At 53.0% G+C, this 14888-nt stretch overlaps 1 protein-coding gene across 7 annotated transcripts in view; it reads left to right on the top strand.

Moving 5' to 3' along the window:
* The window catches only part of Cacna2d2 (calcium voltage-gated channel auxiliary subunit alpha2delta 2), a 127535-nt gene that overhangs the window by 50640 nt on the left and 62007 nt on the right, over positions 1-14888 (top strand). For all 7 annotated transcript variants that reach the window (XM_060385320.1, XM_060385319.1, XM_060385324.1 and 4 more), the window contains exon 3: positions 12481-12597. In XM_060385320.1, coding sequence (XP_060241303.1) covers positions 12481-12597 — 117 coding nt within the window. The remainder of the gene's footprint in view (positions 1-12480; positions 12598-14888) is intronic.

The following is a 14888-nucleotide window of genomic DNA, read 5'->3' as shown; positions in this document are numbered from 1 at the left end:
AGGGGCACTGAGAACAGGCCTGGGCAGTACCCTAGCCGGGCTGTGGCAGGGCAGACTACAGCTAGATTCTGGAGGAGCCAGGGTCCTCTGGTGGCAGAGGCAAGAGGGCAGAGTGCAGTCCAGCCCACAGCACGGACAGAAGAGCAGAATAATTAACTGAGTCCAGCCACAAGCCTTCTCTAGCACTCCTGGGAAGCTCACAGCCACCGAGCCTGCTTAGCACGTCTCTTGGCGGGTCCGTTAGAGGGTCTCCCAGCAGGCCCAGTGGGAGTAAGGAAGAACACAGCTGTCCATTCTCCTGTGTGTGCTAAGGAGGAAACAGGGCCGCCTTACATAATTGGGGCAATTTGTTCCACTCTGTCCTCCTGGCGTCATTGCTATCACCATCTCCTTGCTCAGGGAGTCCTTGACTGAGCTAGAAGCTCAGGCCTTCCTCCCTGCAGCTGGAAATTGCTGAACAGAGGACGCGGGAGCCTTAGGCTCTGCCACTGCTAAGACCTGACAGACACCTAGGCTGTGAGAGAATGGAGGGATAAGCCACAGCGTGTGTGGGGACTCAGGACTGTAGCCCTAAGTCTGCCTGATGGCCCGTAAGTCCCCAGGGAATTTGCACTAGCAGACACCCCCATGCCAGGTCTCAGCAAGGGGTAGAAGACAAAAATGTCTCTCCCCACCCTTGACGCCCCCTCCGGAAGCTTACACTTGGCCTTGTCTAAGAACCGGTCTTCCCAAAATCTCTCTGGGGAAAAGGAATTTCAGAAGAACTCTAGGCTTCAGCCTAGAACATAGGCAGTAGTCCCCTGAGGCCCATAGGGGAGCCACTGAGCAGACCAAGGCCTCCACAGCCACCCTGAGTGGATCTAAATGGACAACCTCAGGCAAGATGAACACGGACCTTTCAATGAGAGACTGTTGGCTTCCTGTTGATCATTCATTCAGCTGTCTCTGAGGAACAGATCTCCATAGGATACTCAAAACAGGATGGATTTGCAAGCTCAAGACACAGCTGCCGCCATGACTTTCATAGCTCTGGGACAAGTAGCCCAAAAGGAGGCAGTGGAATGGTTTCCTGAAGACAGGTTGCTGGGGACATAGGGCTGGGTCTGGGCCAGGGTCTCTGTTCATACGCATGGTTAGTCCTTGTGGTCTGAGGCGATTACTGTCTGTGCTTCGGCCGTCCCATCTATGAAGCAAGGGACAGCAACAGGGGCTTGTGTGATCTTGATATGGTGAATGACTGGAATGGAGGTTTGTTGGAGGACTATTGCTCTGCCAATATTCCTGCAATAATCATCAGCCCCACTCAGCAGTCCCCAAAGCTGGGCGAGGAAGCGGCCTGCCTGGAATGGGGCCGGAGCACAGCATCTGTTCTCCTGAGTGCAGCATGCTTATTTAGAAGTCCATGACCACTCAGGCTAAGGGCCTGACAGTGTTTGCCAGCATGTCAGGCTGTCGGCCCTGTTTGCACAGTTGGTTTGCATGGCAAACACTGCTCAGGCCCACGGAAGGTAAACGCTGGCTCATGTGGGTGGTGGGGTTCTTGCTTTCGTAGAGAGGGAAGCTGGAGCCGCAGAGGGAAGGGAGCTGGAGCCGAAGGTGTTGGGCATTCTCCCTCTCCCCAGCAGTGAAAGAAGAGGAGACTGAGGTGCAAAGAAGGGCCAGAGCCTGCTGAAGAACAACTAGCGGATGCCTACCGTCAGCAGCTCACTGGCCCGGGCTCAGGAAATCTTTGAGTGATGACCATCAGGGTTTTTCAGATTCAGAGCAGGGAGCTTCCTGTGAAGGCTTAGGAAGGCTGTGAGTGATGCGAGGAAGGCGGGCCCCTCTGGGTTTGTGCCCCTGGTGTGTGTATGTCCTGAGTGCGCGCTTGCCCCCAATATGCACCTGTCCTCGGCATGTCTTCCGCCTGTGCAGAAGGCCCCAGTGTCTGGGCCCTGTTCATTTATTTATGCTTTCAACTTGTTCTGCGGAAGATGTAAAGGCACTTACAAGGATACATAAAACTCAAGAAGAGCTATAAACTGAGAGTGGGAAAGAAAGAAAAATGAAAAACTAGGGGAGGGAGTAAGATGGAGCCGCGAGATACGGACAGAAGACGGAACAAGATGGCTCAGGCACCGGTGCTCCTCACACACTCCTTGGTGCTCCTCACTCACTCCTTGGTGCTCCTCACACACTCCTTGGTGCTCCTCACTCGGTGCCCACTGCTCTTTTGCTGCCTCAGACTCGGGCCTTGTGATCAACCTGCATGGAGGACTTGGGGATCAGCCCAGTGTCTCCTGGGACCTGGCTCACTGTTGACCACTGTTGACCATATCCTTACTCTTGCCAATGTCCCTAGAAGCCTCTCCAGTGGTGTGCTCGCAGGAGGAGTCAGGGATGTGACCTTCAGGCCGCCCCAGCCCTCTGGAAACTGCAAAGCTCCACCGCTTAAAACATTGCACGTGTTTTAAGGTGGCTTTGGAACACCTCTGCAGGCATGGATGGGAGACGCATGGAGCCTGGGAGTGTCAGCAACAGGCGTCCTCTGTGAGTCTAAATGCAAAATATAAGTGGGGTCTGTAAATCGCTACCTGGGTGCTGAGCGGAAATGAGGGAAAGTCAATGTGTGTGGCCTCATCTCAGGCATGTGCTTTTCCCCCTTCGTTTTTATTTTCTTTTTTGCATATAGGCGTTTTGCTCACATGTGTGTCTATGTACCACATGAATCCCCTGTGCCTGTGGAGGCCGGAAGAGGCTAGCAGATCTCCTGGAACCGGAGTTACAGATAGTTGTGAGCTGACTAGTGGGTGCTGGGAATTGAACCCCATTCCTCTGCTAAAGTAGCAGATGCTCAGAGATCTCTCCATCCCCAGCAGGTGCGCTTGTTCTAGAGAGGTCTCTTGACGAAGTATGGGAAGCTGCAGCCGCCACCGAGACTTGCCGCCATCTCTGCCTTCATGCCCAGCTGTGATCACGTGACAATTTCACGGTTTCACAACAGCAGCCAGCCCAAGGCCCTGGCAGCCCCTCTCATGACAAAGGGTGTTATTGATGCTGTCATTGTTTGGTGACGCCCTTAGCAGTAAGTTTTAGCAGTAAAGGAAGGCCTTTAAGACCAGAAAGTTGGTACTTGGAGGACAGCTTGGGCAAAGCAGGTACCCAGGGGCTTGGGAATGACCCTGCAAGGAGGCCCCACAAGAAGCCTTCAGCACCCTACATTTTTTTGGTCATCAATCTTTGAAAAATGTTCAGAACAACCAGGCTGAAGGGAAAGGGTTGTACCTCATCAAGAGCAGGGCTGGAATTCAGACTCACCTGTCTAAGCATTCTAGGGCATAATAGGTAAGCGGGATGAGGAGATTTCATCTTTGGACAGGCTCTGTTCCCCGTGGCACCTCATTTTCTTCATGTGTAAGATGACAAGCCAGCCACCCTTGTCACCAGTTCTGAGGGACTAACCAGTGGACTCTCCATGCAAGGTTTGTTTCTAACCACCCTGGCGTCCTTGAGGGACCTGCGCCAGACCCTGGGCCACTAAGCCCTCTTTGCTAGATTATCCCAGTGAAATGGAGGTCATGTTGGCAGAGGAAGCAGGTTCTGTCCTTTGCTCTCTGGCCTCTGGAACCACGCGTCAGGCCATCTCATGAGAGAGTTTATAGACATGCATTTCTGTTCACTTTAGGGGATGAGAAATGAAAACCTGTGATGAGATCTGTATAGCCAAGGGGCTTCTCAGGGCCATCGTTTTGGGTGGATCTATGTATGACATAATGGAAGTCTCCCTAGCCCACCAAGAGCGCATTGAGATTCCAGACCCCTCCCAGCATGCTGCTCCTAAGAGGTCATGGAGGAGCCTTACTCCAGTCCATTTTGTAGACCACCCCCAAAAGAACAAGGCAGAGAAGAGAAAGGATTAAAGAAAGTAGAGAGCAAGGCAGTCACGGGGCCTGTTCTCTCCTAGGCTCCATCAGTGGAAGAACGCTGATTACCTCCTCTATGGCAAGGTCTTCACTCAGAGACAGGCCAGGGCCAGGCCACGGGAGGAAGTGGATGAGGGCGTACAGAACAGATCTGACTTGTCTGGCAGACAGGAGAGCAGCGATGTGCCCAGGGGCTAGCAACGATGACAGCTCCGAGAAGCCCCGTGCCACGGAGGTGTCCTGGCATAGTTTCTGGACAACTTCTCTGGCCTCCAGATCCTTGGTTTCCTCGGCTATAAAATGGGCGTAGTAACCACGGGACCGTCAAGGGGACTTGGGGTTATATACCAAGCCCTGTTGGGCTGCACAGGGGGCCTTGCCATTGCTGTCATTGTCCTTCTGTGGCTGATGGAATTCCCGTGGGAAGAAGATAGGAGCCAACTGGGTGGGAAGACAGCACGAGAGAGTGCAGCCAGGGTGGGCGGCAAGGGGCCACAGATGCCGACACAAACAGTCTGTTTCTCATAAACATGGGCACCCACACCAGCCGGCCGCCACCCGCGACTTGTGTGAGTTGGGAAAGTGCGGGTATGTTTACTCGCACTCCCCCGTGCCAGCTGGTGTGCTGGGCACAGCTTCCCTCCCAGCTGCCTCGACAGCCGGCGGCTCCCAGCTCAGGGAGGGGAGCGTGAGCTGGGGCCCCGGGATCTTGCCTACAGTTTGCTTTACCTCAGGCTTGAATCGCTGATGTTTTCCCAGGTCGAGGAGGGTGTTGAGAGTCTTCGTGGCGGTTTGGTTGTGTGACGGGGCTGGGTCAGAGTGGCTCCTGGAGCTCCCTCTGGGGCTTCAAGGGATACCTGCATTGAGCTTAAACAACAGGTGTCCCTCCAGTGGGGTCCGAATCCCTTCCTTCTACCCCCCCCCCAGCTACCCTCTCGGCCTCTCCGAACGCCCCAAACAGAGACATGCACAGTGCAGGTTGGTGAAGCTACAGGAGCTCTGCTGTTGGGCCCATGTCCTGGGGATGCTGACGCATGTGTGTTTCAGGTTGTCTGCTCGGTGAACATGTATGATCTAGGCAGTGGGAGTGGCAGGAAGACACATCTTCCCCTCGAGGTTAGGGCAGACCTACGCCGTGAAGATTTGAGTCAGAGAATGGTGGGAGCTTGGAGATAAGGGCTCAGGGGTGTTTCTCAGGTGTTTCTTAGAAGGTATTAAGTGTCCCGTGCTGGAGCTGGAGCTTGTGACCTTAGATATGGGTCATGAGAATTTGGTCAATTAGAATTTGGCATTGAAATGCACTGAAGTATACTCTCTCCCTACCCCCATGGACTGGGATGGAAGGATTTGGAACCGTTTGGGAGGGATTACTACCTTTGTAGTAGGGAGAGCCAAAAAATTCCTCTCTCAGGGCCGGAGAGATGGCTCAGTGGTTAAGAGTACTTGTTGCTCTTTCAGAGGACCTGGGTTTGATTCCCAGCACTCACATGACACATCATCTGCAAATATAGTTCCAGGGGATCACTCCGCTCTGGCCTCTGTGGGTGCCAGGCACACACACAGTGTACAGACATACATGCAAGTAAAACACCCTACACATAAAATATGAATAATTATATATTTTTTTTCAAATTTCTCTCATCTTTGCCTATCCTAGAACACGCCGTCAATACTAAGAGAGCCCGACTGTAGGTGAAATGTAGTCACACACTGAATATCATATAGCTCTATGACCATGGGAATTCTGTAATATTCTAGCAGCCTGGAGCCAAACCACTGTGTTGGGTGACTCTAGGTGATCCCTTAGCCTCCCTGACAGCTGGGCTTGCAAGAGGTTTCTGTGACAAGGTACTTGTTACTCATTAAAGCAATGCTTCCAGGATTTAGGAATCCTCGATGTGAGAGGGTGTCTTTAATTTTCCTGAGGCGGGATATGGTGTTCCTCTGTTCTTAGTACCACTAGGAACCCTGGAGAAAGGACCTCTCTCAGTTTAGAATGTGGTGGTGGAAGCCAAGACTGTTCCCACATGAGATATAGACAATCAGGTGTACCAAGGCTTTAAAGTCAGTGTGGGACTGAGGTGGTGGTAAATGCCTGTGATTACAGCACTTGGGAGGAGAGAGCAATAAGATCAGGAATTACACAGCAGTCTGTGCTACAAAGTAGCAAAGACCTTGTCTCAAGAAATAAACAAACTGAATAAATAAACAAGCCCACTTAGAAAGACACATTTGTTTCAGAGGAGCAAAGGCAGGGCCACACCCAACAATGGGCTCTGCTTCCTCTGCTTGTATGTAGGACAGGATTTACAGGGAGAGGGACTTTCCTAGAGCCACCTTGGGGACATTGTCTCAGCCTGGCCCCAGCCTGGCTGAGAAGATTTTTTTTTTTTTTGGTTTATTGTCTTGTGTTGGGTTTTGTGTCTTTTGAAAAACAAGAGATTGGGCCTTTTTATGACATGGATTTTACAGCGTAACGAGGCAGCGTAATTTCCCATTCTCAGCGGCAAGTGCACTTTTTACACTAATTGCATAATTAGACATAATGTACTAATTGCAGTAATGGATGACAGTCAACTAAACTTTAACTTTAAAAACAGGGAGGCGTTGCTGGGGGTGGGTGGGGGACTTTATCCCCCCTCCTTGAGTTTTGTGAAGGGGATGGGGGAGCCTGCCTGTGAAAGCTCTTAGAAGCTGCCTCTTAGGGCCCAAACCAGAGAGCTGCTGGGCCCTTCTCCCCTGCCCAGGCTCACAGAGTGTGTCACCAGTGTGGAGTGCCCCCTCAGGAATGTGGGCTGTGCAGACAGGGCAGGGCCAAGGCAGGTACCACCTATTGCAGAAAGACCTCCCCTGTGACTAAGCAAGACTAGATCGTAATGGCCTGGCTACTTTTGCGTGTGATTCCCAGGCAATTGCTACTCAATATGAAGGTGAATTATTAGCAGCGTCACAACCGATGTCGCAGTATACAAACCCTGATTGTGACAATATACCATAGACAGATGATTCACCATGGAACCAGCCCACTATGGACTGGGTGGCAGTTGACAGATGTGAGCAAGTTGAGGAAGCCTGGAACTGAGCAGCACACACTGGTGTGCAGGCACAGACTGTGTTCTGAGGGCTCTGGCGGCCCCTTGCCCTACTGTAAGTTCTGTCCCTGGCAAGCGAAGCTGCCCTGGGGAGTTCTCAGTCACAGACACAGCCTAGGGTTTTTGTGTACCTAATGTGGGGCACCCTTTTAGTCCCGGCAAGGCAAGGCCTGTGCCAGCTCTGCCTCAGGTACTTACACGGCACAGACCTCCAGGTGCCTGGCCGGGAACCGCTGGTCCCCATCAGGGGTGATTAGTAAGCTGTCATGACTCTTGACGAAGATAGGGGCCTGGTTAAGCAGCCAGGGGCCTCACTCTGGCTCTGCTGTGCCTGGGGTCTTGACCTGGTCACTGCCTGCCCTCCACTCTCCTTGCCTTGGGCTACCTATGACCGTCACTTATGGCTTCCCTGATCTCCAGCACAGCCCAGTCTAGCAGTTGGTACCAATCCTCAGTGCCAGGGCCCAGCACCCTCTTCCCTGGGAGTTCTAGTCTGCCCGCTGCGGTCCGCTGGTTGCCCTCCCCAGTAGGAGCCTGGAAGCATGGGGGACTGGATAGTTAAGACACCCACCTCGGCTGTGTAAGATGTGGTAAGAGAGGGTTTAGGGACCAGCTGCTCGCCTAGGGAGAGCAGGCTCAGAGTGGGGGCTGGGATGCCGGGCCCCACGCTGAGCCCGGGCCTTTGAGGAGGCACAGAGGCAAGGCAAGCCTGCGTCAAGTCTTTCTTGTTCCATTTTCTCTCTGATTTAATTTTCCAGAGATTAGGACCCGTTCACCTTCACTGCGGAGAGAAGCTTCAAGAGCGTGTGCCTGTTTTCACTCCCAGGGTTATGTGGTTGGTTAGAGGAGCCTGCTAGTTGTGCCGGTCCACCGACCCCTCCCTTCTGGAGTGGCTGGCTCCCCACCCGCCCCCAGCTCTTCGGCATCATTGTGTCTGCCCCAACCCCAGTTCATCCCTTCAAACCTTTATACCCCTTTTCTCAAAAGTCTTATCTTCAAGTTTAGAGATAGATGCAGAGGACGGAACTGCAGAGTGCCTAAGGCAAGGGCTTTGGATCAGAGCGGGCCTGTTCGGTTTCCAGCTCTGCAGTGGGACTTCACCTCTTAACAGGCAGGCCAGTCTCTGCCCATTAAATGAGGGTGACAAGAATGCACTGCCTTTCCTGCCCATCATGAATCAGTGAGGTCGAGTGCGTAAAGCCCCTGCCGCAGGGCAAGCCAGTGGGGGTATTTCTGTGGCCTCCCCCATCCTCTCTTTCCCTCCTTCCTCTCCCTTCTCAGCCTTCCCACCCTCAGGCAGGTTAGTAGCTGGCTCAGCTTCACCGTTTGCTGGCTTTCTGGGACTTTGTAAAATACTCCTGGTGGGGTCTGTCCATGCCACTCGTCTTTTGTCTCCTATGGTAGCTTTTTGAATGTCCCTGGCATTTGGGAACGAGGCTGACTCGTTCTGCCCGTCCAAGGTCAGTGTCCTGCCGGCATCCTTCGGGATCTCTTCTCATTTACATAGCTGCCCCAGGAAGCAAGAGGTTGGGCAGAGGGTTTGGGGCCCCCAAAGGGACCACGGACCTAGCATGAGTCCCCGAAAGGAAAGAAGGCACCCAAATGGAGTCACAGCTATAGGTAGGGACTGAGAAAATGCTTCGGTTGTTAAAAAGCCAGGCACAAAGGGATGAGGATCTGAGGTTAAACTCCAGTTCCTCCGTAAACACCAGGGGCGCCTTACAGACGGGGGGAATCTCTGGGACCCGTTATACCCAGTGTAGTCCTATCAGGTTCAGTGAGAGGCAGCTCCTGCTCCCTGGTTCCAAACAAGGTGGAGAGGAATTGAAGATGCCACCTGATGTTGGCCTCTGGCCTTCACAGGCACGCACTTGCACATTGTACAAACACATTTTTAAAAACAGTGACTAGAAGTGCATCTTACAGGTCCATGGTATGTAGAGTGAAGGACTCCATACACCCCCTTACATTGTCCCTCCTGCCTTGGCCACCCCAGAGGTTCCTCAGGACTTCTGGCACTGTCCCCTTCCTTCCCCCATGTGCCTACACAGCTCTTTCTGTCCCCCAGTGCCTCCCTCCCATTCCCTGTGGGATGAAGGCCTTGCCTCTTGCCCTGCTAGATGGATGGCTTCCAGGTGAGCAGCCTGTGTACCCAGTAGTCTCTTTGTTCAAACCAAACCTGGATAAAGGTGAGGACCACTGAGACAGCATGGCTGTGGGAACTGTTGTGTTTTTCCAAGTAACTCTCTGGTGCAAGGAAACCAGCAGGTATGTGGTCCTGCTGTGGTCATACCCGGTGTCCTGGCCTTTCTGCCCATGTTTCAGCTGGTCCCAAGACTAGGGGCTGGTGTCAGTGAGGAGGTAGCCCTTGGCAGGGTCCAAGCACTACACTCTCTCTGGGCTCCCTCCTGGGTCCTTGCTGGAAATCAGCTCCCTGGATCACATCAATATGGACACGACTTACCTCTTGGGGAGGGTCACCTGCTGAACTGTGCCATTCAGATCTCCTTTGAGCTCAGCACTGAGCTGAGGGCCCTTCCAGGGAACAGAGCAGTTGGAACAGGTCCAAAGGAATGTTGAAAGCATGGGACGCCAGGGGCCTGCCATTTAGGAGCTGCTACCTATCAGGGGTTCACTGGGGATCGGGGACTGTCTGAGCTGGCAGCTTGAGCAGCCGCTAGGATTCTATCTTCATTACACCAGAAACCCCTTACAATCCATTTCCTCACTCTGGACAGGATTTAGAGCGCATAGGAAGACAGAGTGGCAGGAACAGCATGGCTTCAAGGTCTGCTAGCAGTAATCCAGAGTGGCCTCAAATGCAAGCACCAAGGGAAGGACACAGGGATAGGTCCTTGGATGGAAGTAGAATGGGAAGAAAGCCGGGCAGAGACAGGCAGGCCTCTGGGAGCTCACACAGCTGCGGGCAGAGGTGGAGGGGATGAAACCTGGGTCTCAAAGCTCTGCTCTTAAACAGGGAATTGGGCATATGCCTTTGTTGAGTGTCCTCTGCACAGAGACAGGGTGCTTGGGGGGACAGCAAATGAGCTAGCCATGGCTGTGTGATATCAGAGGCTCCCTGGTGTCTGGGCTCCTCTGTTATCACCTCCGGGGCTGAGACTGAGGTGTTAGGGAAAAAGACAGGGTGGCCGAGAGAGAGGGTTGAGGGTTTGGGGCTGGGCTTGGGCAGAACTCGGGAGAAAGAGGTTGGCTACTTGGGAATGACAGCTGATGTCTTTCTACAGCTCTCGGAGGGGATATCTAGCAAAAGAGTGGGGGCAGGGAGGGAGCTGAGATTACTTCCTCAGCCCTGGTGATCTTAAACAGTCACAGTGGTGGCAACAGCACACGGTTCCAAGGACACGAACTGAGCTGCCATCCGTTGGCTTGTAAAGACTCCTGTTATAACAAATACATCAGGGGATTCAGAGATGGGTGACTTTTGGAAGAACTTCAGCCTCCAAGCTTCGTGTCACCTGTTGGGACCCTGGGTGTAGCCCTGACACCAGCTCTCTTCCCTCAGCTGGCCCCAACCCAGTAGCCACATAGGCTTCAAAATGTATCCTGAGCCTGGGAAACCAGCGCGGTCCATCCTCAGAGCCTGGGAATGACCTTGACAAGCGGATCTAATGTGTAGGAACTTCATCCCTTGGCATGTGAAGCCAGGCAGCTGCGCCCCCTGCTGGCACAAGTAGGTTAGGTGCTGCTTCAGTTGTGTAGCCCAGACCATGGCTGCTACACAACCAGTTTACGCTCCAAAGCAGGGAAGGGAGGTGTTTTAAACCTCCAAACCTGAGAAGGGTGGGTCAGGGGAGGACATGGCTTTGCCACTCAGACCTATGCCCAGAATTGTACTCTTCTCTCTGATGCTCGGTGTCCCTCATGTAGGGTTTCTGCTCCCTGCATTTCTCCTCAGCTCGCAGGTTCTGATTCTTCCTTTCCTTTGCCTCCGTCACAGAGGACCATGTGAAGATGTTGGTCCAGAGGCTGAGCATGGGTTCTATGGAATAGCCTGCCCTGTTCACGCAGAGCCTCAGGCCTCTCTGGCTGTAATGCCAGGCTCTGCCACTCACCACCTAATGGCCACAGCTCTGTGGGATAGAGCAACTGCATCACAAATTATTTTGTTCTAAGAGGAGGACAAAAAGGAGAGAGAAGCAGAGAAGCATGGGGGATTGCAGGAGGAGGAGATTGCCTGAGCCTGCTTCCTGTGTTGCTTTAACACTTAGACTACCAGACTGAGGCTCTGCCAACCTCCAGCCCCCAGCCCTCGCTCCTGTCAGATGGCAGAGACCTTATCTCTGCCCCTCGTCTGTCATTCCCCGACCTTATCACTCCCTGCCTGTCTGTTTCTCATCGGGTGCCTCTGTCACCTCCCTGTGGCCCCTCACCTCCAGTTCTTTCTGTCTCCCCAGGCCGCTGCTTCTGCAGAGCCACCGGTGGCAAGGCTCTGTCATGGCAGCCAGGCCTATGACCTCTGGTGGTGAAGGAGCCAACTTGGGGTACAGACTTCCTGGAATTGTTTGAGTGGATACACAGGCCAGATCAGGCTTGGAGACACTCACGGGTGTAGAATGCGTGTGCGTGCACGCACACCGCCAAGATTCCAAGCACGAACAAAGACGCCTGCAGAAATCTGCCTCTGAGACTCACATACAAGCTCCCAGGCCATACCTAGAGGACCTAGCCGCACCCGCCCCAAAGCCCACGTGCTGGCGTGTGCACACAGACGGCAGTGTCAAGCCGTGTTCCACACTAACCGTCGATTTACACCAACACAGGCATGTGCACTCAGACTCCACCCCCTAAGGAGGAGGAACGGGCACATTAATTCTTCCTGCCTGGTCGCCCTCAAGATTGTGTGCCTTGAATGGCAGAGGCGTCCCAAGGGCTCCTAGAACTCCTTAGTTTCCGCAAATGGTCTAGGGCAGCACCCACAAAAAGGAGCACAGCTTCCTCAGGCTATGTGGAGGAGCAGCTATGAATGTGCGCACGTAAGACATTGCACACGGGTATGTACATGTATGTACATGTGTGGGTGTGAGAACATCTTTATGTTGGGATATGGTTTGTGACATATGCTTTTCAGCCCCATCTCCCTCGCCACATGCCCTGTCTTCTGCCTCCCATCCAGCCTGCCTTTCCCTTCTCCTGCTCGCAGCCACTCTGAACAAACAGTAGGTACAACTTATGGCCTCTGAAGGGGGATCCCCAAGGCCCAGACAAGGCAACCTTGGACCCGTCAACCACCAACACTGGCCACCAACTAGCCCACGCCGGACCCTCATGCCAGAGGCAGGATATAAAGCCTGTGTTCCCCTCTCCTGAGATCATGAAGGCCCCGGATTCTGTGCTTGTTGGGGCCAAAGCCAGGGTCCTATAGGGATTAGGGCTTAACTGAGCTATGCATGAAGTGGGTAAATAAGGCCATGGCACGGAAGTGACGGACCATTCTGGCCTCACCTTTAACCTCTGCTTCCTTCTAGATCTACAAGGACAATCGGAACCTGTTTGAAGTACAGGAGAACGAACCACAGAAATTGGTGGAGAAGGTGGCGGGGGACATTGAGAACCTGCTGGACAGGAAGGTGCAGGCCCTGAAGGTAGGCCGGTGTGCTGGGGTCACGAGAACGTTGAAGGAAAGCTAGGTGGGGCGGCCTTGGCTGAAGGCAGTGCTCCAGCCCTCATTGTCACAGATCCCTGAATTCCAGCAGGAAAACCAATAGCAGATCTGTGCGTGGGGGGCGGTAGGCAGCCGTGGCAGTGGTAATTGGGTTTGGCTGTGCGTGAGGTAACGCGGCAGATCCAGGCAATCCTGCCTCTCCCTCCTGTAGGGCCTGGTGTTTCCTCATTCCTCTCAGACCCCTGGTTTGTCTATGGATGGAAGAGTGAGTACCGGGTCGGAACAGTGTCAGTAGAGTCTGCCCCTAGGTGGGCTGCAGGATCTGTTGGGGAGAGTATGATACAGAGGCAGCCACAGATGGGGAAGGCTGGGGCCCCTGCTCTGCACAAATCTTTAAAAAATTCTTTGCCTGTACCGGGCCTTGGTCTCCCCATTTACACTCAGAGAGGTTGCAGCTCTCAGGCACTAGGTCCCCACAAATGGTGAGACGTGCCAGGCCAGCCTGACAAAGCAACCAGACCCCTGCTGGCTCCAAGGACAGCGGGCGGGGAGGGGCCTTTGGGAGCTACAGAGCCGTTCATGAATGGCAAGAAGCATCCATTCTGCCCCTAGATCAGCAGCACCATTGTAGCCGACCCCAGTCTGTGGAGAAGAGAGCAACATGTGGTTGAAAAGAAAAAGAAGAAAAAGGGTTGATCTGCCCTACAACATAGATAAACTCGAATCATGCCGAGCGAAAGAAGCCAGTGACAATGGCCATGTGTGCGCTTGTATTTCCATGAAATATCTAGCAGAGGCAAATCCATAGAACTGGAAAGCTAGCTTATGGTTGCGTAGGGCCAGTGGAGAGGAGATAGGGCTGGTGAATACAGGGTTGCTTTTGGTGGTGATGAAAATATTCTAAATTTAGATTATGGCGGTAGTTGCATGACTCTAAGAACCACTGAAATTCATCTTTTAATGTGACTGAATTTGCTATCTCAATTAAATCTCAGTAAGGCAATTTAAAAAAAAAAATCAGCATATCTCTCCACAACTATGGCATGGCCAAGTCAAGGCAGCTAGCCTACATCCTCCATATCTAGACCCCAAAAGATAATGAGTTCTCTTTTCCAGGAGCAGGACCCTGCTGTCCCTCATGGGTTCCTCAGTCTTGTGTGGCCTTTGTGCATGGAACAGAGTGGGGCTGACCTCCTAAGTCTAGGAAAAATGGCTTCTAAGGATTCCAACAATTATGAACCCTGAGCTGTGCCTAGAGAGCCTAGTCGTACCTGATTTTCAGAATCACAGATATGAATTTCAGGATCTAGTCGTACCTGATTTTCAGGATCACAGGGATTCAGTTGGAAGACAGGCTGCCATAGAAGGGGTCAAGCTAGTCTTCAGCTGTAGGGGTCAAAGGTCTCTCGCTATAATGTCAAGCCATGTGCTTACCTACCCAGCCAACACATCCCCCCCAACCCACTGCCTCTCCCAAATGTGTCCCCCTTCATCTCGTTCTCTGTCTCCCTGCCCCTCCCTCATTCCAGACCCTAAGTTTGCACGCTGCTTCCTAGGTTTCCTGTCCCCACCCGATGTACAGAATGTGCCTGCCCTGTTCAAACTTTTATTTTAGATAAAGTTTCAGTATGTAGCCCAGGCTAGCCCCAAACTCCCAATCTTCCTCCCCATGTCTTCTGAATTGGAACATACACTACCATACCTGGCTTACCAGCTCAAATTAGAGCCATTTCCTACCTCCTTAACCCAATACCACAGAGACAACCAACCCTAATAACAGAAGGGGTTGGGCATGGCCAGGGACCTGGGGTCTTGGTCCAGCTCTCATCCTGCACCCCACATATTCATTACTGCCTGAGAGACAGGACAGATATCTGCCCTTTTTTTTTCCACTGAGTCAACAGCACCAGCCCATTCCCTGGTACCCAGTCGGTGCCTAATACAAAATGATTTTCAGTGGAAGAATGATGGGGAAAGGCACTCACCATATGGTCGGTCTATCATGAGTCATTCCCCTATCATCCCCAAAAGGAAGTCTTTGCTACTCCATTTTAGAGGAGGGGACGCTGAGGCCTGGTGGTGTCGTGTATCAGGACAGGATGCAGGAGAGCCAGAATTTGAACACAGGTCTTCCTGACTCAGATCCCTGCCTGTGGCTCCCCACATTCCCAAGGCCTGTGCTAAGGCTACAACCCTTGCAGTCCCAGCCTCGCTGCTGGCCAGTGCCCTCCTTCTGCTGGAGCCTGATTCCAGGCTCACCCTTCATCCCCA

This window comes from Meriones unguiculatus, chromosome 6 (assembly GCF_030254825.1).
Source record: "Meriones unguiculatus strain TT.TT164.6M chromosome 6, Bangor_MerUng_6.1, whole genome shotgun sequence".
Taxonomy (NCBI): domain Eukaryota; kingdom Metazoa; phylum Chordata; class Mammalia; order Rodentia; family Muridae; genus Meriones; species Meriones unguiculatus.
Note: the sequence above shows the minus strand (reverse complement) of the source record. Positions and strands in the feature narration are given on the sequence as shown.